The sequence below is a fragment of the Ahaetulla prasina genome, chromosome 13 (assembly GCF_028640845.1).
Source record: "Ahaetulla prasina isolate Xishuangbanna chromosome 13, ASM2864084v1, whole genome shotgun sequence".
In the NCBI taxonomy this organism is placed as follows: Eukaryota; Metazoa; Chordata; class Lepidosauria; order Squamata; family Colubridae; genus Ahaetulla; species Ahaetulla prasina.
The window spans coordinates 754,492-779,296 of record NC_080551.1 but is presented as its reverse complement, the minus strand read 5'-3'; the positions used below and the strand labels follow the sequence as shown (position 1 = coordinate 779,296).

The following is a 24,805-nucleotide window of genomic DNA, read 5'->3' as shown; positions in this document are numbered from 1 at the left end:
CTATTGCCCCAGCGACAGAGCGCTCCTTTCCACGCCCGACCGCTCGGCTCGCTGCTCCGAGAGAGGAAGTTAACACCGAGTGGAGAATACAGGCTGCCGATGGGGCGGGAGGGACGGGTGCTCGAAGATGACTGGGTGGGCAGAGATAAAACAACAGGCGTTTCCTAGAATGTGCTTGAAGAAACTTTTTGCCCTCCCCTGTTTTGCTTTGCCTCTCTTCTCTTTAACGAGATTTGATCTCTCGAAGAGAGAAGTTCCGTTTGATCACAGTCAAGACCTTCCCTTCCCAGCCTAAAGACAAAGCACCCTTAAATGCACCCTCACTCGGGACTTTTTTAGAACGCCGCGGGACATGGGACAAATTTTTAAAAAGCGGGACTGTCCCGCCAAAAGCGGGACGTCTGGTCACTATATAATAAGTGATATTCCCCTTCATTCTGCTTCAGTTGACTGGTTAGCACACTAGGAATTTGGCTGGACCTCTAGTTTTTTTTCTGCCTGGAACAAATACTCAAGAAAGCAGGAAAGGTGTTAAGAATGGTTTAATTAATTGTGACTGTTTAGCAAGTATTTAGGAAACAATATGCAAGAAATATGTGAGCAATGTCGAAATGAGATGCCAATAGCTGGAGATTCCATACTGAGGACAGAGGTCCTATGCAGGATTTAACCATGCGCCCACAGGAAAGGAAGCTGCCTTCAAATACTTTTCAGGAATGGGACTTACTTCCCATAGAATTTTTTGTTCAAAAGGAAAATAAGCAGGTTAACATTCACTTTTGCTCGGTCAAATAACTTCATGACAGCTACACCTTCGTATTGCAGCTGCAGCAGATCCTGTGTATGAGAGAGAGAGAGAGAGAGAGAAAGACAATAGTTCACATGTTCATTTAAGGATGTGGAAGATTTTGCCAGAGTTTTCCAGAAGAAAAATTCAAGTTAAATAATTTAAAAATGTATTAGTTCATTTAAAATTTTCAAAATTTAAAAGTTTTAAGGTTTAAAAATTTAAAATGTGAGAATTCTTCTTTTTTGGTTGGTGGCTCTGCTTTGCTCTTAGCCTTGTTTCTACCTTCTTTGTTCTAAATAGTTATGCCTATTTTTTTTCCTATCCTTTTTTCTATATTTATGTGTTTGTTATTTTTTTAACTTGCTTTTTAACTTTTCCCCTGGACGGAAACCCAAAAACTTCGTCTGCATGCAAATGCTTGGAAATGGAGTGATTCATGAGAAATCAGGGCACCCAGAAGGTTCCAGTCTCCAGGCGAAAAGTGTTTGCGCTCCAGTGAGAGGTTTGAAACAACATGGGTTCACTGCCCCAAAGCCTCACTTCAGCATACACACTGTCAGATTTGACAAACACTTTTCTGCGCCAAGCCTGCAAGCCTTTAGAAGAGACTCACTGAGGCTGCCTGCCGCTCTAGGAGTAGCAGGCAGCCTCAGTGACTCAGAGAAGCCAAGCAGGGCGCACTCATCCAGGAGCAGGCAAAGAAGCAGAGGCTGGAGAGGAGGCAGCTCACTAGATCTTTGAAAGGGAAATCAGTCTCCATAGGTCCAGTGCGGGGTGGGGTGGGGGGGCGGGGGAGGGAAGAGGCAGGATGAATGTTGCGGTGCCTCTGTAGACCGTAAGGGTCTGGTGCTGCAACATTTGTAATTTCGGAACTGGGTTGTAAGTACTTGGGGAAGGCTACGTCGTAACTTTGAAAGGTCGCTAAGTGAACCGTCATAACTGGGAGATTACCTGTAGTAAGTAGCAAGTATTTTCTGGATTTAAAGTTCTCAACCATATTTTCTACATTTGTTTTATTTACCTGTTTTTATTAGAACTTATTTAAAGGAACAGCTACAAACAAAAAAGTTAAGTATTTTTCATACGGGGATTCAGAGAACATCTTCAATGGTAAAGAAAAGTAATATATATATTTTAATAGCTTGTGAAAATGCCAAGCTGTTTGCCTAAAATAATTTGCATTAATTTGCATTCTGAGCCATTTCAATAGCCATATCATCAAATTAATGGATGCTCAATCACAATGTTGTGAAAAGTTCCATCAAGTTGGGATATCAAGCAGGGAGCCTGAGGCATTCCATGTTATCAACCCAGACAATTCTTCAGAGATGAGCAGCCCATCCGGACAGGGGCTGCAGCCCTAAAAGAGAAGCCAGGAAAATGAGGGCGGCATCTAATGGGATATCCCTGGACATGGAAGCAAGCCAAGGAGATAGAAAGAACTGTGAGAAAAAGCACCTTTATCGGAGTTTGAATAGGGTTAAGGCAATTGCTCCAGACCCAAACAACTCTTAATGGGTTGAAGCTCGGCTATTAGTTAGCCTCCTGGTAAGGGAGCCCATTTATGGTGCTGTAAGCATCAAATACCCCAGGGACATATACTTCCCCCACTGCAGGAGCTGTACCACTCGTTTAATGGATACAGATTTTTATGAAATGCAGAGACATCTATTAAGAAGCCCAAGCAGTATTCCTCCAAGACTTGGTCAGCCCTCAGCTTAAAGGACACCTATGTTGTTTACTGTTGATTTTTGATGACTTTGACTGTTTATTTTTAGCTTCCATTTCTGTTTCGACTTTTTTGTTTGTTGTATCCAACTAGACCCTGTCATGGTCTTTGGTTATTCGGGTTTTCTCCCGTGTAAAATTGGAAGTGTCTTGGTGACGTTTCAACGAAGTCTCATTCGTCATCTTCAGGCTTCAGCTTCGTGCTTCTGGGAGCAATGTGTGATTGCAGCTGTTTCTTCCTTTTTAACTGCTAGTGGGGGTTTGAACTGATTGGGTGGGAGCTTGGCTGTGCTCTGATTGGATGGGGTTTTTTTTTGTGCTCTGATTGCTCTGATGACAAAATCAGACTCGAAATCACCAACATCCTCTGCAGCAGCAAGCCACCCAAAAGCAATTTACCCAAAGAGGAACAGACAGCACTACTTAACCTGAAAAAAGACACCAGCATAATAATCCTACCAGCAGACAAGGGCAACGCCATGGTGGTTATGAACACATCTGACTACCAAACCAAATTAACCAACCTACTCCAAGCCCCTAAAAACAGACCCCACCACCTACCTAGAAAAAACCACTAGATCAAAAATAAAAGCCTCCCCCATCAGCGAAGAAATCCAACAAAGAATCATTCCCAGAGAGAAATCATCCAGATGCCCTAAGCTCTATGGCCTCCCCAAGATACACAAAGAAGGAACCCCACTCAGACCCATAGTCAGCTCCATAGGCTCACCTCTACAAAACCTAGCCAAATTTCTCGCCAAACAACTACAGCCCTATGCAGAATCCATCGCCTCACACATAAAAAACTCATTCCAGTTCATAGAGATCATAAAGAAACAAAACGTACAGCCCAGCAACCTACTCGTGAGCTTTGATGTCATATCCCTCTTCACCCAAGTGCCAATCAAAGAAGCCTTGACAGCTATCCAAAACAAATATAACCCCACCAAGCACATCCTAGATCTGACCAACCGCTGCCTATCCAACACATACTTCATCTATAACGGACAAAAATACAAACAAATAGAAGGAGCACCCATGGGATCACCTCTCTCACCTGTCATTGCCAACCTCTACATGGAACACTTTGAAACCAAGCACTAGAAAAATCTGATCACAAACCCAAACTCTGGCTCAGATACGTAGACAACACCTTCATAATCTGGCCACACGGGAAAGAAAAACTTGACAACTTCCTCACACACCTCAATAGCCTACACCCCAAAATACAGTTCACCATGGAAACAGAAGTTAACAACCAACTTCCCTTCCTAGATGTCTTAGTCTACAGGAAACCCAATGGCTCCCTAGGACACACCATCTACCAGAAGAAAACACACACAAACCGCTATCTGCACGCACTCTCACACCACCACCCAGCACAGATCAACTCCGTAGCCAAGACACTCATCTCTAGAACAAAATGCTTAGCTGACGAACAACACCTAAAAACCGAACTACATTCTCTCACAAATGTACTAACATCCAATGGATTCCAGAGAAATAAGATTACCAAACTAATCCAAAAAGAACCCCCCACTAAAATCCAAGACAGAGAACAAGAAAACGGCACAGCCCTCCTCCCATATATAAAAGGCACCACAGACAGAATCAGCAAGATCCTCCACAAACATAACATCAAGACAGCATTCTGCACAAACCACCATCCTAGGAAACCCCAAAGACAAAATTGAGTTAGAAAATCAAGGAGTATATGAAATCCCATGCACCGCCTGCCCTACCACATACATTGGACAAACCAACAGAAGAATAAGTGCATGCATTGAAGAACACAAGAACTCAGTCAAAAAAGAGGAACCAACTTCTTCCCTGGAACAACACCTTAAAGCCACAGGATACAATATTGACTTTAAAAAGACCAGAACTATCGCCAAAACTGAACACTTTAACAATAGAATAATCAGAGAAGCCATCGAGATAGAAAAACGCCCACACAGCATGAACAAACGAGATGATACCTCCCGCCTACCAGCCATTTGGAAACCCGCCCTTATTGACAAACGAGTCCCTAACACGAGGAATGACACAAGACCCACACTCACGAGGTCCACACAGGATGTCACCAACACACATCCACCCAGAAAGCAGACCCAAACCCACACTGATCAGGAAGCACGACCAAGGACCAGAAGCCAGACCGCAGCTGCAACATTAGCCATTTCAAACCCCTCCAATCCATACATGCAGCAGACTGACACCCACTATGAAGATGTAGCACAACCACGACCACGAAGCCAAACAACAGCAATGCAGCTCACCAGCTCAAATCCCCCTGCAACTCAGACTAATATGAGCACAACCAAGCCCCCACCCAAACAGGACACACCCCCATCCAATCAGAGCACAAAAAAACCCCCATCCAATCAGAGCACAGCCAAGCTCCCACCCAATCAGTTCAAACCCCCACTAGCAGTTAAAAAGGAAGAAACAGCTGCAATCACACATTGCTCCCAGAAGCACGAAGCTGAAGCCTGAAGATGACGAATGAGACTTTGTTGAAACGTCGCCAAGACACTTCCAATTTTACGCGGGAGAAAACCCGAATAACCAAAGACCTACATATCTATCTATCTATCTATCTATCTATCTATCTATCTATCTATCTATCTATCTATCTATCTATCTATCTATAATAAGTAGTATAACAGTAAGGGGCATGCATAAGAGCACAAAAGTGCCTACCGTTCCTGTCCTATTGTTTCCTATCATTATATCAAATGAATATAGTTATTGCATACTTTTGCTCATATACTGTATATGCTTATATGATATGTAGTTATTTTATGTTGATGCTTGTTGTGACAAAATAAATAGTGACAAACCAGCAGCTCCTGAGAAAAGCTCCCACCCTGTCACCCCTCTGGCTCTTTCCTTCCAGAAAAATGCCATCCAGAGGCCACCAATCTAACCAGCAGAGAAAAATAGGGGGAGGTCTGTCTCCTATCTCCCCACAGCAGAGGCAATCAAGCTTCACCCACACAACCAATCCTCTTCAGTGCCCCTCAGGATAGGACCTCCTGGGACAAGCCTCCTGCATTCCCCATAGCTTATGTATCATTGATTTTCAATATTAAAGACATATACCCAAATGACTTATAATCCTAACACTTATCTAAGACCCAAAATATTTCCCTTTGGGTATTAAAATAAGTTATATTGGAGTGAATAATTATCTTTTCAAAATGAGAAATGCATTTTCACTCTAACCAATGATGAATAGCTCTGACCTTACAATCTGAAAGAAGCATTTTCTAGCTGGGTTGGCAATGCAACACATGATATCATGAGCAGAACGGGAGGGGAACGCTCTTTCTTAGCGAAACCCAAGAGGCTGATGGGTTAAATATAGGAATACTTAAGGGATCCTACTTGCTTACCGTGTTTTTCGGAGTATAAGACACACGTTAGTTTTTGGGGAGGAAAATAAGGGAAAAAAATTCCTGCCTCTGCTTACCAGCATCCATCGGTATTCATCTGGTTAGCATCCTTGCAGCAAAAAGCAAACAGCCTGGTCAGCTTCAGCATGTTATTGCAGCCTAGTTCAGCACGAGCAGCTGATTGGCGGTTGGATCGGCCTCATGGAATACCGCCATTCAGCTATTCCAGGCTGCCGGGATCACCACAGCACAGCACATCACCGCCAATCGCTGTCTCTGGGCACTGCATTTTTGGCCTCCACGCATCGTGTTTTCACCCTCTGTGCGTCCCGTTTTTGGCCTCCGCGCATCGCATTTTCAGCCGGTTCCAGGCGGTGGGGATTGCTGCCTCCTCCTCTCCCTGCTGCCTGGAACTGGCCGAAAATGCAATGCATGGAGGCCAAAAACAGGGCATGTGGGTGCTGAAAACAGCCAGAGATCGAAAACAGTGGGAGCTGGCTGGTGGGTGGGGCTCGGCAACATTCGGTGTTTAAGACACATCACAATTTTCACCTACTTTTGTGTGGGGAAATGTGTCTTATACTCCAAAAAGTATGGTAATTCACATCACTTAGGAGAGATCTATGATTTGTCAACAATAACTTTAAATACAAGACTTAAACTTTTTATCATTATATTATCTTTTGTCTGGCTACCTCAGCCCAGTCATTCTATTCTTCACCCAGATTTTAATCTTACTTCTTTTAAAAATCACTGCCAGTAAATGTTTGCAAAGTTAACATCTTCTCTACAGCGTTACTTGAAGAGCATTCCTTGGAGAATGACCAAACAGTAGTAAAGTTCATACCTGATAATGCAGCATAAATGTCTCCATCTGAACTCCCATGAACTTGGCTTTGACTTCAAAGTCTCCCACTTCATCTGTTGGGCCAATTTCAAATATCACGTTTTTAAACCTATTCAGTTGGATACACAAAGAGACATCATGTTATTCATATTAACAGAAATATTATCATATCTGTGGATAAAAACAAAACACAATTTACAAGTATCACCAGACAAAGACATAAAGGAATGGATTGGCTTGCCACCAATGTCAGCTAAATCACTTTTCAATCAAAATCATTTCCCCCATTTTTTAATTTTGATAAACAAAAAACAGAAATTAAAAGTGGCTGCTGGTGGACGCTTGGCAGGCCAAACACATCACTGTGGAGAGCAGAGGTGATGGCTGTGGGAACAGATCGGTTCTTCAGAACCTCCCCAGATAAGGACAGCACGCAAGAGGGTCAGCCATAGACTATAAATGCCCAAAGTTTGGGAAACTGAAGTCCTAGTACAGGAGGGCCGAGACAATATTGTGATAGAAATCACGCTTGGAACATACTGCTAGAAGGATATATTATTTGTTCCAAGGCAACAGACCCAACAAAAGAGGAAAAGGAGTTGCACTGTATGTAAAGAATTACTACACCTTTACAGAAATACACAATACCAAGGATGAAAGCTTGAGAGGGCATTTGTGCTTGTTAATATCCTTTCTTGAAGCCAGAATGAGGGTAGTGCTCTTTGGTTTCTCAGCGGTTTTGATAATGATCACAGTCTCTTTCTGGACTGGCTGCAGGGACTGGGAAGATGGGGCGCCAAGTTGGCATGGATTTCTTTCTTTCTCCACGGTTGGTTGCAGTCAGTGAAGATGGGGCAAGCAGAGGAACAGGTCAAGTTCACAAGCCCTCAGGTATAGAGTGGCACAGGCCACAATCCTTTCCCTGCTTCTGTTCAAGATGCAGAAGACATCTCCAGAGATTGAAAAGGTGGCACTCCACCCAAAAGAGGTGCTCTGTAGTTGCTAGATAGGCTGGTGGAGGCCATGGCTGGCAGGGGTGGAGGGGGGGCATCCACCTTTGGGAGCTGCAGATCTGGCAGCCACAGATGTCATTTGCACGCCATGTATCGCTGCCTCCATAGATCACCCAGAAATTGCAACTGCTACAAAATGCTGCAGCCTGTACATTGGTGAATTAACATAGTTGTATGCCAGTAGCATAAAAGCCCTGCATTACAGACCATTCTCCTCTCCAGATTAGAAGGCTTCTCTCATTTTGGTCTTTTGAAAGCTGCTAAAGACTAAATTGCCTTTGGGGAACAAATCGTTATCCTGGCTCTTACCACCATCTAGTGGTTTTTTCCACACGCTTTTCCAGAAGGCAAATGGACTTTCTTGGTTTTTTAACTTTAAATGTTTTGCTTCTCATCCAAGTGACTTGCATGATTGAGAATCTCCATAGACATCTAGTTGTTTATATCATCATTGATTTTTTATGTTTTTACTCTGTTTTCAAGTTGTAAAAGCTAGTAGTCATTTTGTGAAATCCTCTATATAAACAGAATGAATGAATGAACAATGAACAAATGTGTCAGCTGGATCCCTAGCACATTCTTTGATACTAGTTTGCTTTTGGCTGCCATAGAAATGGGGAGTGGGGTTTATGTATTTAGAATGGACAGTGTGCTGGTGTTTAAGTATGTCTCCTGGGAACTGGAAGGGAGGTTTTTCCTCATGAGCTACGGTATTGCTGAGTGAGATTGTTTAGACTTCTCCAAGCCAACCGTCCTGGGACTCCAGAGGGGAGAAATACCTGCAGAGGATCTGTTCCCATAACATCTTACTGGATGTTGATTGGACTCTCTGTGCTGGACCCTGGGGGAAGGGATTTGGGATGATTTTCACAAGGTTTTTTTTTTTAAATTTGAATTTATATCCTGCCTTTCTCCGAAGACTCAGGGCGGCTTACATTGTGTAAGGCAATAGTCTCATCCTATTTGTATATTTATATACAAAGTCAACTTATTGCCCCCCCAACAATCTGGGTCCTCATTTTACCTACCTTATAAAGGATGGAAGGCTGAGTCAACCTTGGGCCTGATGGGACTCGAGCCTGCAGTAATTGTAATTGCAGGCAGCTGTGTGTTAATAACAGGCTGCATTAGCCTGGTGAGCCACTTCCCAGCCCAGTTTTGCACAGTTTTGCCCCAGATCTTGCCCTGTTTTTGCTGCTATCAGTTCATCCTTAGTAAAAATACCTCTTCTCTAAATAGCAATACCACTTACTTATATACTGCTTCACAGTGCCTTTACCCAGGCTGAAGGAAATCAACAACTGGCAGATGACCTGAACATGTTTTACTGCAGGTTTGAAAGGAAACTACAGCCACCTATCTCCACAACCCCCATCTCAGACACACCAACAACATCCAAACCTCCTACAACTGACCCCATCCCATTGGGTTCACAACCCCTGGTGATCAAAGAAAAGGAAGTGCAAGATCTATTTCACAGACAAAAGCCAGGAAAAGCTCCAAGCCCAGACAAGATAACTCCTTCTTGCTTAAAAGTCTGTGCTGACCAATCGGTTCCAACTTCACCCAAATCTTCAATAAGTTGCTAAGAGATGTGCTATGTTCCTTCTTGCGTCAAACGCTCTACTATCATCCCAGTGCCAAAGAAGCCCACCATCAAGGAACTGAATGACTACAGACCAGTTGCTCTAACATCTTTAGTCATGAAAACTTTTGAAAGGCTAGTGATCTCCCACCTGAAAACCATCACGGATCCGCTGTTAGACCCCCTGCAATTTGCATACTTTTTAGAATAGAATTTTTTATTGGCCAAGTGTGATTGGACACACAAGGAATTTGTCTTGGTGCATATGCTCTCAGTGTACATAAAAGAAAAGATACGTTCATCAAGGTACAACATTTACAACACAATTGATGATCAATATAGCAATATAAATCATAAGGATTGCCAGCAACAAGTTATAGTCATACAGTCATAAGTGGAAAGAGATTGGTGATGGGAACTATGAAACGATTAATAGTAGTGCAGATTCAGTAAATAGTCTGACAGTGTTGAGGGAATTATTTGTTTAGCAGAGTGATGGCCTTCGGGAAAAAACTGTTCTTGTGTCTAGTTGTTCTGGTGTGCAGTGCTCTATAGCGTCGTTTTGAGGGTAGGAGTTGAAACAGTTTATGTCCAGGATGCGAGGGATCTGCAAATATTTTCACAGCCCTCTTCTTGATTCGTGCAGTATACAGGTCCTCAATGGAAGGCAAGTTGGTAGCAATTATTTTTTCTGCAGTTCTAATTATCCTCTGAAGTCTGTGTTTTTCTTGTTGGGTTGCAGAACCGAACCAGACAGTTATAGAGGTGCAAATGACAGACTCAATAATTCCTCTGTAGAATTGGATCAGCAGCTCCTTGGGCAGTTTGAGCTTACTGAGTTGGCGCAGAAAGAACATTCTTTGTTGTCCTTTTTTAATGATGTTTTTGATGTTAGCTGTCCATTTGAGATCTTGCGATATGATAGTGGGCAAATAGATCGACAGATGATGCTGTTAATATGGCTCTGCACTACATCCTACAACATCTTGAATCTCCAAAGGCCTACACAAGGATCCTCTTTGTAGACTTTAGTTCAGCATTCAATACCATCATACCAGCCATTCTTCTAACTAAACTAAATCAGCTAGCGGTATCTGAATACATTTGTAAGTGGATCACAAGCTTCCTAACAGACAGGAAGCAGCAAGTGAAGCTAAGCAAAATCACATCAGATACACAGGGCCCCCCCAAGGATGTGTGCTTTCTTCACTTCTCTTCTCTCTGTATACCAATGACTGCATCTCTAATGATCCATCTGTTAAACTACTGAAGTTCGCAGATGACACAATAGTGATTGTCTCATTCGAGACAATGATGAATCCGCATATAGACGAGAGGTCGAACGACTAGCCTTGTGGTGCGACCAGAACAATCTGGAACTGAACACACTCAAAACCGTAGAAATGGTGGTAGATTTTAGGAAAAACCCTCTCATACTTACAATACTAGACAACACAGTATCAACCAGTGGTGGGTTCTAAAAATTTTTACTAGCTAGTGTAGCTAGGTGGGAGGGGGGGGGAGATGACTGAGTGGGCATGGCACTCCAGCCTCATATCCAGGTTGGGACGCAGTGAGGTGGCAGTGGTTGTCTTGGCTTTCCCTCCATTGCCCTTCCTGGCCAAAAATTCCTTGTGTATCCAATCACACTTGGCCAATAAAAAAAAAAGTGCCCCTTCTTGCCTCTGATGGGCCTCCCCCATGGTTGCAGCTGGAGCACCCCACTCCTGCTGGTGCACTGAGCCGGCCCGTCTGGGTCCCATCTGCGAGATGAGCGTGCAGGAGAAAGGCTTCCCTCTGGACCTCGGGAGTGGTTTCACCAAGGATGCGCCCAGGCCCCCAGTCAAGAGGGTGACCCTGTTTCCGTGGCCCACCAGCCACGGCATTTCGGCTGAGAAGGACAATGGAAGAAAAGCATGAAGCAGCTTCCTTCTCATCGGCCAACTGGAGAACTTTTTGGCGTTGTTGTTGCCGAGCTCCTGGAGAGCCACACTCATGCTAGCCCGCATGAGTGTGGAGCCAGCCGTGGGCGATCTGGGCAGGCCAGAGGCAATGGCAACTGTAGAGCCCGGCACTCAGGGAGGGCAAGGTTAGCACGGTCCCAGCTGCGCCCTGGGCACCCTCTGCCAGCTCAGGGCAGTGGACTCAGCTGCAGCCCAGACGAGCCAAGGAATTGCGGGGAGCCTCCTGCGTGTTGCACCCCCCCTTCCCAGCTTTTGCCCACGACTCCGTGCTGTTTTCGGCGCCCAGCTTACTGGGCTGCCCCTGTCCCTGTCGCGGCTCCAACGGTGGCGGCTTTGGGAGACGCTGGCAGGTGAAGGCTGGGAGGCTCCTGCGGGGAGCCTACCATGTGCAACACATGGTAGGCTCCCCGCAGTTCCTCGGCTTGTCTGAGCTGCAGCTAAGTCAGCTGCCCTGAGCTGGCAGACAGAGGCACCCCTCCCCAACCAGATCTTTCCGGATTTGACTTAGAGGAAACTCCAACTCCTGAGCGAACTCTTCCGTCCTTGGCTGTTGTGAAGAAGCGGCAGCTCTGGGTGTGCCACACTCACTTTGTTCTCTTTGAGAGCAACTTTGCAGTTTGCAAAGCTGCTCTCAAAGAGAATGAAGCGGGCGTGGCACACCTAGAGCTGCCGCTCCTTCGCAACAGCTGAGGACCTCTTCCGCTTAGAGCTCCAAGCTGCATGGGGGTGCGGCTTCAACACCGGCAGCTTCGGGGGCTCCTTCCTTCAGTGGTTCATTTTCTTTTACCTTGTCTAGGCGGTTATGCCAACTTTGTCCTTAAAGGCTGCTACGCGCCTTTGATCTTTCTTGGGCGCGGGGAAAAGCGACCCTGTGAAGGACCCTGTTCAGCCTGCTGCTGAACTTGGAAGCCGAGAGGCTTCTTTTCCACCCAGCCACTGGCGCAGGGCGCCAAAATGACTTCTGGTCGCTGCCACCATCTTTGCGCATGCACAGCTTTCTTCTCACCGGCTGAAGGACTTTTCGGCATCCTGCAGCCAGGCGGCTAAGAAGCTTTTTTGCCAGCCTGCCACTTCCCAGCTCTGCTCAGCTTGCCGTTCGATGGATGCGTCGGGTGGCAGAGCAAGCAGTGACTAGGGGACTGGTTCGGGTGTGTGGCCAGGCTGCCATTACTACCGGTTTGGAGAACTAGCCCCTAAAATTACTACCTATTTGGTAGAACCAGGCCGAACCGGTAGGAACCCACCTCTGGTATCAACAGTAGAGACCTTCAAATTTCTACATTTTATCGTATCTCAAGACCTAAAATGGACAGCTAACATCAAAAACATCATCAAAAAAGTACAACAAAGAATATTCTTTCTGCCCCAACTCAGGAAGCTCAAACTGCCCAAGGAGCTGCTGATCCAGTTCTACAGAGGAATTACTGAGTCTGTCATCTGCACCTCTATAACTGTCTGCTTTGGTTCCGCAACCCAACAAGAAAGAACAGACTTCAGAGGATAATTAGATCTGCAGAAAAAACAATGGCTACCAACCTGCCTTCCATTGAGGACCTCTATACTGCACGAGTCAAAAAGAGAGCTGTGAAAATGTTTACAGACCCCTCGCATCCTGGACATAAACTGTTTCAACTCCTACCCTCAAAATGACACTACAGAGCACTGCACACCAGAACAACTAGACACAAGAACAGTTTTTCCCCAAATGCCATCACTCTGCTAAACAAATAATTCCCTCAACACTTTTTTTTTTGTTTTTGTTTACATTTATACCCCGCCCTTCTCCGAAGACTCAGGGCGGCTTACAGTGTATAAGGCAATAGTCTCATTCTATTTGTATATTTACAAAGTCAACTTATTGCCCCCCCAACAATCTGGGTCCTCATTTTACCTATCTTATAAAGGATGGAAGGCTGAGTCAACCTTGGGCCGGGCTCGAACCTGCAGTAATTGCAGGCTACTGTGTTCTTAATAACAGGCTTTACCAGCGTGAGCTAAACCGGCCCCTAAACACTGTCAAACTATGGGGCTTCCGCTGGCAACGCAGGCTTCGTGGACGTTCCTTTGGGATCGTCTGCCCTGGGTTTCGTCAAACCGTCCCTGACAGCGTAAATGGGCTGTCAAACGGTTTGGAATTCTCTCCCCCCGGGTGAAGGGGGAGTGAAGAGTGGTCAGGTTTTGGATAGAGCTCCCCGGGAGCCCCTGGAATTTAACCAGGGGATCGAAGGGTGAGAGCTCCCCTTTAGCCTGACGAAGCTCCGTGCCCAGGGTGCTTCTGTTTATACAGAACGAGAAGCCGCGACCATCTCTGTGCCAAGATTTATTTCTAAAGAGAACTCAACACAGACAGAACAAAGTAGGAGGACTAGCAAGAATTTGCAAGTAATAAATCTTAACTTCAGCTCTTAAATAGCTTTCCTTTGAACTAACTTTCAACTTGAGTGGATTTAAAATGGCGTTTGCAATATACAAAGGAAAGTGAAACTATAAAAGGACAAAGGAAGAAGAACATAACAAGCTACTTTTTTAAATGGAATGAACAAGAATTGTTAATGATTTTTTTCTCTTTTTACCTTTTTCTTTATCACAATGTTTAAGAAGAAAAGTTTATTGAATTTTTTTTTCTCTTTTTGGTAGATTTTACAGTTTATGAATGGCTCTTAAGCAAACAGAACTAACTATTAAAATCTTGCAAACTTCTTCATTTCAAATATGGATTTTTTTTAAAATTTTTTTTTATAGGAACTTTTGGAGGCTTATCTTTTCTTAATAAGTTTTTAAACAAGAGATTTTTACACCAATATATTAAAGATTGGAAATTCTTTATTGTTAGATGTTAAGCTGATTGGTGAGCAGATGGTGGAAAATGTGTAAGAAAATGTGTAAGGAAATGTGTAAGATAGAAGACAAGGGGAAGGAGAATGCTTAAGATGTGATTTTGATGGTATTTTTTTTTAATATATATATATAGGGTTTAATTTTACAACTGACTTATTTTGGGTATAAGGTGTTACTATTTGATATATGTGAGGTATAAAGGAATGGGAAGATGGAATATTGTTTAACTTTTGGAGGACAGATAGAAAAATTTATGGATGTAATGTTGGTATTTGGTTAAATAGAATTTAATTGTTATAATTGATATATTTTGGATATAAGTTATAATTTTAATAATGTTATTTGACAGATGTAAGGTAAATTGAAGAAATATTAATATTAGTAATGTTATTTGATTTATGTAAGTGATATTAAAGATATGAGAAGATAGAATATTGTTTATTTTTGGAGATTGGATAAAATTTAAGAATTTAAGCTGGAAATATGAATTATATTTGGGAGACTGTTTAAGGAAGAAAGGTATATTATAAAAGAATTTCTGATGAATACTGGAAGATGGAATATCGTTTGGTCTTGATCGATGAAGATTGGATATTAAAACTATAAGATTCTGAAGACTTCAGGAGTGGAATGGATTGATATATATTTGGTGTTAATTGATGAAGATTGGATATTAAAACTATGTATTTTATTGATGAACTGGAAATACTAATTTAATTGGAAGATTCTGAAGATTTTAGGAGTGGAATGGACTGATATATAATGGACTGGAAGAATAATGTACTTTTTTGTTTCTGGAAAAGGAGTTAAGGTCTTAGAGAGAGGAGTGACTATGGATTATGACTTATGTTGTATTTTAATTTATGATTGTTAATCTTATACCCTGTACTTTGTTCTGGGAAGTCTCGGGGTGGGAGGGAGGGAGGGAAGGGGGAGGGGAGATGAAGGATCAATGTAAAGGAATGATTGAAGATATGTAATTAAGAAATAGAAATAATTTGAAATGAAATCGGGCTGCTCAGCTGCCATTTCAGAAGGGAATGGAAAGGAGAGGAGGAGTGAAGGAAGAAAGTAGGTAGGAAAGAGAGAGGTAGAAAAGGGGGAAAGGAGAGGAAGAAGAAAGGGGAAAGAGAGAGGATTAGAAAGGGTGGAAGAGAAGAGTAGGGAAGGAGGAGAGGATGTAGAAAAGCGAAGGAGAGGAAGGATGAAGAAAGTAGAAGAAAGTAGAGAAGGGAGGAGGAAAGGTTTGTTAAGGAAGGAAGTGGTAGCTGGGCAGGTCCGAATAACAAATGAAAGTTAATGACTAATGTTGAATAAGAGACAGTATATTGAATAGGTTGTTGGAAAATGAAAATAAAACTTTTTACAAAAAAAAACAAACTGTCAAAACTATTCACTAAGGCTGCGCTACTATTGCTATTGGTCTTCTCATCGTTCCTGTCGCCATCTCCTCCCACTTGTGACTGCATGCCTGTAACTTTGTTGCTTATATCCTTGCGATTTATATTGATATTGTTTCCTAGTATGATTTGATTGCTTATTGTACCGTTTGATTGTCACTCGGTGTTGTGCCTTGTGATTCTTGATGAGTATATATTTTTATATACACAGAGAGCATATGCACCAAAGACAAATTCCTTGTGTGTCCAATCATACTTGTCCAATAAAGAATTCTATTCTATTCTATTCTATTCTATTCTATTCTATTCTATTCTATTCTATTCTATTCTACAGCCCTCTCAAAGCAGGCTGTAAAGCACTGAAAAGTTATTTAGCTGACATTTTTGGCAAGCCAATCCATTCCTTATGTCTTTTTGCCTGTTGAATCTGGGTCCTCATTTTATCGACCTCAGAAGGATGGAAGGCCAAATCAACCTTGAACCAGTGAGTCTCCAACTGCTGAACTGCTGGCAGCTGGCAGTCAGCAGAAGTCATCTGCAGTACTGCATTCTAACCACTGTGCCACCATAGCTCTTGAATGGAGTTGGGGGGTTTCTTTCTTAGGATTTCAACAGAGACAGTCACGACAGAATGAAGGAATGGAATGGAATGGAAAATAGAATAGAATAGAATAGAATAGAATAGAATAGTTGGAAGAGACCTTGGAAGGAAGACCTTGGAAAGAAGACCTTGTCCAACCCCCTGCTTAGGCAGGAAACCCTACAGTACTTCAGACAAATGGTTATCCAATCTCTTCTTAAAAACTTCCGATGTTGGAGCATTCACAACTTTTGGAGGCAAGTTGTTCCACTGATTAATTGTTCTAACTGTCAGGAAATTTCTCTTTAGTTCTAGATTGCTGCTCTCCTTGATTAGTTTCCACCCATTGCTTCTTTTCCTACCCTCAGGTGCTTTGGAGAATAGTTTGCCTCCCTCTTCTTTGTGGCAACACCTGAGATATTGGAACACTGCTATCATGTCTCCCCTAGTCCTTCTTTTCATTAAACTAGGCATACCGAGTTCCTGCAACCGTTCTTCATATGTTTTAGCCTCCAGTCCCCTAATCATCTTTGTTGCTCTTCTCTGCACTCTTTCTAGAGTCCCAACATTCTTTTTACATCGTGGCGACCAAAACTGAATGCAATATTCCAAGTATGGCCTTACCAAGGCATTATAAAGTGGTATTAACACTTCACGTGATCTTGATTCTATCCCTCTGTTTATGCAGCCTAGGATTGTGTTGGCTTTTTTGGCAGCTGCAGCAGGATGAATGAATGAATGAATGCTCAATGCCAGTAATTCATGGCTTGTTCCACAGCGTGAGCATGATACTGTTGAGGCTAACTACACTGCACATTTCCACCATATCCTACTATCATTCCAGTATGCATCATTTGAAGCAGGTAATGGACCAGAACAAAGAATCTCTTCACAAAATTCTGTTAGGAGCCAGATATGAGATAACAACTGCTACTCCTCGCAGGGACAAGAGGAAGTATTTTTACAGACGACAAGCTCAATCTGGGTATGAAATGCAAATTAGTGGCTAAAGGATACAGCGAGATTCTTTCCTATAAGCTCAGAAATCCAACCTGGGCAGTCAATAAACTGTCCCAAATATGCAATCATGCGTATGTCTTTTCCACGTATCCCCCTTGTAATGGTGGAGAATGATAAGAGCAGAAACATTTGATAAATGGCTCTGCCTTCTCCAATTGCAAATGCGATGCCATGTGTCAGATTTAATTATTCCCATGTGGCTTTTTTTGGTATAGCAATACTCACTGGCTGGCTTGCAGGTCTTCAATTTCTAGCAAAACTCCCTTTTCATGGAGTCGGGCTGCTGTGTATTTCAGAAAAATCTTCTTGCTTTTTTTCCCTTTCATCTCCCGTGGCTTTTTTGAGACCCTAAAATAAGAAACATCAGTATCTGGTTGAGGGAAGTGCAGCGGTATCTGTGACACATTTACTGACTTGCTCTGAGCTGAAATGGAGCTGTCAAGCTTCAAACGGCATTTTTGCTGTTGCAACTATTTTCGTTTCTCAGCTTGCCAACAAACAGTGGGGGAGGGAAGGGGAAGATAGAACGAAGCTCCGGACATCAGGATGTCAGCCAGGGGAACCAAGGACGTTTCAGCAGGTGGTTACCAGAGCCGAACAACACTAGAAGTCTCCATTGGACAATGTGACCTGGCTTAATTGTTGGGAGGGAAAACTTGTACTATAACTATGTGGGTTTGCATGGAAAATAGTCATATCTGGTTTTGCCCTCATCTTTGCCAATATGATGTACTCATTAAAGTTTTGCATTAAGAGATTGGATTGTCTCAGTCATGCTTGCTTTTGGTTGGGTTCGTCAGTCGGAATGTTGACACCAGACCCAAAAGTTATTGTCATTCCTGATAAAATCGCTCAGATTCGGGAGGGACTGGACACAGACTGGGTAGATTCAGACGGTGGGACGGGGGCAGGTCTTGAGGTTGTCAGCTGGGAGGAGTTTGATCCTGTGGCTCCCAAGGACATGGACAGGATACTGAGGAGGTTGAGAGCAACCACATGTTTACTGGACCCGTGTCCCTCCTGGTTGGTACTGGCCACACAGGAGGTTACACGAGGCTGGCTTCAGGGAATTATTAATGCTTCTTTGAGAGAGAGTGTCTTTCCGACTGCCTTGAAAGAGGCGGTGGTGAGACCCCTCCTCAAGAAGCCTTCCCTGGCCTGGCTGTTTTAGCGAACTACCGTCCGGTCTCCAACCTTCACTTTGTAGCGAAGGTTGTTGAGAGTGTGGTTGCATACCAGCTCCCTTTGCACCTGGATGAAACCGTCTATCTGGACCCGTTCCAGTCCGGTTTCCGACCTGGGTACAGCACAGAGACGGCTTTGGTCACGTTGGTGGATGATCTCTTGAGGGCCCGGGACAGGGGTTGTTCCTCTGCCCTGGTCCTATTGGATCTCTCGGCGGCTTTTGATACCATCGACCATGGTATCCTGCTGCGGTGGCTAGAGGGGTTAGGGGTGGGAGGCACCGTTTTCTGGTGGTTCTCCTCCTTCCTCTCGGGCCGGTCGCAGACGGTGTTGGCGGGGGGGCAGAGGTTGACCGCGAGGCACCTCCTATGTGCGGTACCACAGGGGTCGGTCCTCTCACCCCTCTTGTTCAACATCTATATGAAGCCGCTGGGCGAGATCATCCGTGGTTTTGGGGTGCAGTGTCATCTGTACGCTGATGATACGCAGCTGTACATTTCCACCCCAAACCACCCCAACGAAGCCGTCGAAGTGATGTCCCGGTGTCTGGAGGCCATGCGGGTCTGGATGGGGAGAAACAGGCTCTGGCTCAACCCTTCCAAGACCGAATGGCTGTGGATGCCGGCATCCCGGTATAATCAGCTGATTCCATCGCTGACTGTGGAAGGCGAGTCATTAGCCCCCACGGCGAAGGTCCGCAATCTGGGCGTTCTTCTGGATGCACGGTTGTCGTTGGAAGAACAAACGACGGCCGTCGCCAGAGGAGCTTTCTATCAGGTCCGCCTGATACGCCAGTTGCGTCCCTTCTTAGACCGGGATGCCCTATGCACGGTCATTCATGCCCTTGTCACCTCCCGTCTGGACTACTGTAACGTTCTCTACATGGGGCTCCCCTTGAAGAGCACCCGGAGGCTTCAGCTGGTCCAGAATGCGGCCGCGCGGGTGATAGAGGGAGCAAATCGAGGCTCCCATATAACACCACTCCTGCATAGGCTGCACTGGCTTCCATGATCTTCCGGGTACAATTCAAGGTACTGGTTACCACTTTTAAAGCGCTTCATGGCATGGGACCTGGCTATTTACGGGACCGCCTACTGCGGCCAACAGTCCCCCAGCGACCAGTGCGCTCCCATAGAGTGGGCCTCCTCGGGGTGCCGTCGGCTAGACAATGTCGGCTGGCGACCCCCAGGGGGCCCCTTCTCTGTGGGGGCTCCAACCCTCTGGAACGAATTACCACCTGGTATTCGCCAACTCCCTGATCTCCGGACTTTCCAACACGAGCTGAAAACATGGCTGTTTCATCGTGCAGGACTGGCCTGATAGTTTTAATTGGGAATTTTAAATGGGTTTTAAGGAGTCAGCCTAAATTTAAATATTTCATTTTAAATTATTTTAGTGTTTGTAAAAATTGTTTTTAATATGGCTGTAAACCGCCCTGAGTTCTTCGGGAGAAGGGCGGTCTAGAAATATAAACAAATAAAATAAATAAATAAATAAATAAAAAAATAAAAAAATAAAAGAAAGATTCTGTTTCTCCTCCCCAAAACATATATATTATGTAAATATTTTCTATCACAACTATTCTCAGTCCCTTTTCAATAATTTCTGTGACAAAAGTTAAATTGCAAAATCTTGGGAGATGGCACTCACTTGCCCTTGCTGGCCAAATTATCCAAACACGTTTTAATGTAGCTCTTATAGTAATCCACTTGCTCCTCATAGAAAGTAGCCTTGGAATTAAGGGCACTGTAAGTCTGTTGAAGCTTCACCAGTTCCGCTTTTCTCCTCTGGCGATAGCGACGTTGATTCCGGATATCCTAAACCAGAAGAGGAATATATGAAACCAGGCTTTGACTCGAAGATCTGTTGTTGAGATGCCACTAAAAAACCTGGCCGTTATCTGAACTTGGTAGACCAGATTCCTATGGTATGAGTACACAACAGACATTTTCCCCCTTTCCCCAGATGCCTGTTTGAGCAACCATCAATGGTTGAGGTTGCTCTTCCTGGCATTTCTCCAGTTTCCCACAAAAACTACCTTTGCAATATCATTGATCAAATCCTGATATCTATTCTTCGGGTTTGCCATGCCCAGTTCGGTCAGCTTCTTCAGCCCCGATTGAATTTTGTCCTTCTTCTCTTGAAGACTCAAGTTATTGTCCTCTTTGACTGCTTTTGACTTCTTCATTTTGTCAGGAGTTTTAGCATCCCGAATAGCCCGTCTCTGCATGGCCCTTTGATGTTCAACTTCCTAGAAAAGGGGCAACATGTAATTCACAAATCACAATCCGAATAAGTAAAAATGCAGATCTAAATAATTTTTCATCGTGCCCTTGGCCCGCCATGAGCCACCACTTCAGAACTGGCACAATTCCCTTACCTTATGGCATGTAGCTATAGAGCCATATAGAGTAAAGTATCTTTCATACCTGCTCAGCAGCAGCTGGAATTTCAAGGATCTCTGTTAAGGTTTCTCCTGGCTGAAAACGGATTACATCCACAATTAAACGTTTGGTGCTAGGAAATAAAAGCAAAGAAAAGAATGATATATTATTTGTGTCTATGTCCATCCTGCCAGGGAGATGTCAAGGGTGGACCATGGCTACTCTGAACTTATGCAACAGAAGCACACAATGTTCTGACCGAGGCTTCCTTAGAAAGTATAAAGCACAATCTTAGTCCTGGCAAAACCTCTTTGATTTACACGGCTGTGAATTCTTGTCATTCACGGTCTGCAAGGCTTCACAAAGAGTCTTTCAGGGGAATATTTACAGTCATGGCCGAAAGTGTTGGCACCCCAGAAATTCTTCCAGAAAATCAAGTATTTCTCACAGAAAAGTAATGCGTTAACCCATGTTTTGCTATATACATGTTATTGCGTCTGCACCCCGCTTTTCTGTGAGAAATACTTGATTTTCTGGAAAAATTTCTGGGGTGCCAACACTTTCAGCTATGACTGTATAAACACCCACCTTATCTCCCTTGGAATGCTGCCAGAGAACTAATTGCCAAACGCAGGAGAAGGCCAAACTTGGCATAGAGTCAAACAGAACTTTTCAAAGCTTGAACTGACCAGATGAACTAATTGCTTCCTGCAAAAGTTCATGTCCCATTCGCTCCTCTTTTATGTCTTATGGGAGGGGCCAATCATCTCCTTACTCCCAAATCAACCCTGTTTTCTTAATTGTTCTTGTCTTCTGGCAGCTCTGCTCATGTGCACACCGGGAACAGGCTCCTGCTGTTCTTCTACCTCGCTGATGTCAGACTCTGGAGGCAGCATATAACTATCAGATGGCCTTGGCCCACTCTCTGCCTCTGATGCAGAGCCCTTGTCTGAGCTTTTCCCAGCCCCCAGAACTGGCCCGAGTTCCTCCCCAACCTCCTCACTGTCTGACTCTGCTGCCAGCTCTGCTGGCTGCCAGCGGGCCACAACACACACAGATTTTGGCCTGCTTAGGCACCTAATGGATCAGGAACATGTCCACGGATTGTTTGAGGTTTTCCTCAACCTTCTGGCAAAAATGGTGCCTAGCTTCCCCATGGAACTGCTGTGGGGATACCACTGCCACAGTGTGGCCTCTCTTTGCTTGGTTGTCCTTGGTTTACTAAGGACTGAGGGAAATAAAGAGACTAAAAGACAGCTGGAAGGATCCTGGCTTTAAACCCAGTCATTCATATCAAGCACTGCTAACAGCTCATGCTGAAGCCTACACTGCACATTAAGAATGGCTAAGGAACAATCCTGTACATAATTATTGCATCCATGGATTCTCAACTGGCAGACCTACTTATGTTGTGTAACTTGAACCCTTCTGGGGAACATAGGCAAACCCCAGCTCCAATGGGCAAGCCAAATGGACTTGTGAGTTTCTAAGTGGATATGGTAACTTTGATTCCAATTGAACAGTCTAAGCAGGGGTCCCCAGCTCCAGGGCTGTGGACTGGGAACTGGGCTGCACAAGCAACAGGAGGCGCACTAAGCTTCATTTGTGCATGCATGGGAGTTAGGTTACACATGTGAAACTATCCCCTCCCCACACTGCCTCTGCTGCTGCCAGTCCATGGAGCCAGGAAGGTTGAGGAAACTGGTTTACAGGACTGAATGGGGTAATATCTTGTGAAATTAAGTAGGATTCTTTTGAGCCTGTAGTGTTTGAGGAAATAGACAAAGTCCCCTGCAAGTTTGACATACCCTTTCTGACTTCTCTGCATGGCCAGTCAAGGTTTATGCAGTTGGATCTAGGATTCATTAATGCTTCTTTGCAGTAGGGCATGATAGCTTCATTATGCAGTTCCCCAAGGCTCAATAGTCTCCTCTACGTAGATGTTATTTAATATTTTAATCTAACCAGCTACTGAGACAGGTTGTCTGCTGGTTTGGGTGAACTGTCAGCCATAAGCCAAGGACACCCAAGCTGAGATGGCAATGGCAATGGCAACTGGTGCCTGGAGAACCCAGATTCGGACAGGATTACACATGCTCCAATTAAACTCTGGCAAGAATGAGCTGCTTGTTTCCACTAAATACTAGGCAATTCTTTGAAGGTAGTTGGTAAGGCTCTTTCTGGACTGGTAGCTCCCTGCTGAAGCAGCAACTGGAAATCATACCTTAGCTTCCACAGCTACACCAATTATTCAACTAAGTCAGCCCTTCGAGGTAATCCAGACAAGAAAAACAAAACATTACTAACACTACCTTAATTGTAAGTAAGAGAATTTTGCAAGTCTGAAAGCATTTCTTCCCTCCTTTATTTTTAGTTTCTAGAAAACTAGGGAGGGTCCCTCCTGATATGCTTCCCAGGCCCCTTTTCCTTCTGTGTGGTGAGATACATTTTGCCCAATGGTTGCCTAGCCTGTGGCTCCTCCTCCTCTCTCCCAGGGACATTCCCAGAGACCATGACAACTATCAGAACCAGGATGCCCACCAATGGCAACTTACACCCTCCTCACCCCACAGGCTACAATGCATTATATGGGAAGCTGATTCAAGATGTGGTGGCCAGGCTGCTGGGGGAGGGGGCAACCTCCCCCCAGGGTAGAATTACATCTATGCTGAAGTTATTTCACTAGCTGCTGGCTGATTTGAGGGTCCAATTCAAAGTGCAAAGCATTATTTTTAAAGCCTTTCGCTGCACTTTCCCAATTATATCAGGCAATGCCTGCCAAGATAGAATCTGCCTTAGCTGGTACCAACACCTATAAAGGCTTCCCCTATAATGTGAAGCTCATGGGGCTTCAGCGAGAGAACATCTCTTTCCAGGGGGGCTCCTACTCGGTGAAATATCTTATCTCCCCCAAGCAAGGATCTCTCTCTCCTTGTATTTTGGAGGGCAGTTAAAACCATAGATATTCCTGCAGGCATTCAGCCCTTAGCTGGTCCTTGTGCTTCTTCTAAGTTTAATTTGAGCTCTGTTTGTTTGGATTTTGTTTGAGTTTTTAATTATGTCTATCGTGTTTTTCACCATGCAAAACCGTAGTTGATTGGGTGGGAAATAAATAGTTGAGAGTTATTACTGATGTGGGGCTTTTGTTTTCTTTTCTCCTGGTCCCCACCTCCACCCTTTGCCTTCGAGTGAGTGTTGATCCTTGCTAACTGCCCAGCCTTGTTTCTACAGTTTCCGTGTATAGATTTCGGCCCTTGTCTTTCATTTCCTAGGTCGGAGACAGATGGACTGGCCCAAGTCTGCCTAAGGCAGAACAGCTGGCTTTCTCTGCCTCTGTGCAGGGAAGACAGCCAGCGCTGAAAGACAGCAGACCCACACTACAGATTTGGCAGGCCTGCTCCAGGGCAGCCCCCATTCCTCGCCTTCACTTACTTCAGCAGGATCGTCTTTGCATCCATCTCGGCATTCTCATCGCCAGGAACATCAAACTTGTTTGTCAAAGTGAGAGAAACCTCGGTTTTGGCCAGCATTTCTTTACTGGGATCATTTACGCTGCTACATCCTTCTCCTGCAAGAGAAAGAGCAGGTCTCCTTTCTTTACAATCCTCTACTGGTGAAACAGCAGAATATAAAAGGCATCTTTAAGACAGTGAAAATACAGCTATATTTAAAGCAATTCCCCATAAAGCAAATAGTAAAGGCCCTCCTAGGTTTAGGAAGCTTTGTTAACAGTCCAATGAAGAAATAAATAGTATTTAAAATCCATTATAGTACATTAGAAATGTATCTATGCAGTTATAAGAACAAAAAAAATGTTTTCAAAAGCATCAAATAATCTATCAGACCTGATATCAAAATCTAAATAAAAATTTTCAGCAGTTTTTTAAAGGAAAAGCCACCAGGGGCCTAACTTCCAACTCGAGAGAGAGAAAGAGAGAGCGAACACCATTTAGAATTCTATTTTCATTCATTACTGTCCAGAATTCATTCAATATCTGAAGTGGAAAAATAAGAGGATTGTCTTCTTCTTTTTCTTGGCCAGGGATCGGCCACAGGAGCTCTGGGACATCTCC

General features: G+C 44.2%; 1 protein-coding gene across 2 annotated transcripts in view; it reads right to left on the bottom strand.

Annotated features, from left to right (window-relative positions):
• Positions 1-526: 526 nt before the first annotated feature.
• IQGAP1 (IQ motif containing GTPase activating protein 1) overlaps positions 527-24,805 on the bottom strand; it is a 153,873-nt gene continuing 129,594 nt past the window's right edge. For both annotated transcript variants that reach the window (XM_058155983.1, XM_058155984.1), the window contains 7 exons: positions 24,165-24,300; positions 20,778-20,865; positions 20,387-20,599; positions 19,999-20,165; positions 17,389-17,511; positions 6,764-6,872; positions 527-837 (listed from right to left, as the gene is read on the bottom strand). In XM_058155983.1, coding sequence (XP_058011966.1) covers positions 724-837; positions 6,764-6,872; positions 17,389-17,511; positions 19,999-20,165; positions 20,387-20,599; positions 20,778-20,865; positions 24,165-24,300 — 950 coding nt within the window. In that variant the 3' untranslated portion in view covers positions 527-723. The remainder of the gene's footprint in view (positions 838-6,763; positions 6,873-17,388; positions 17,512-19,998; positions 20,166-20,386; positions 20,600-20,777; positions 20,866-24,164; positions 24,301-24,805) is intronic.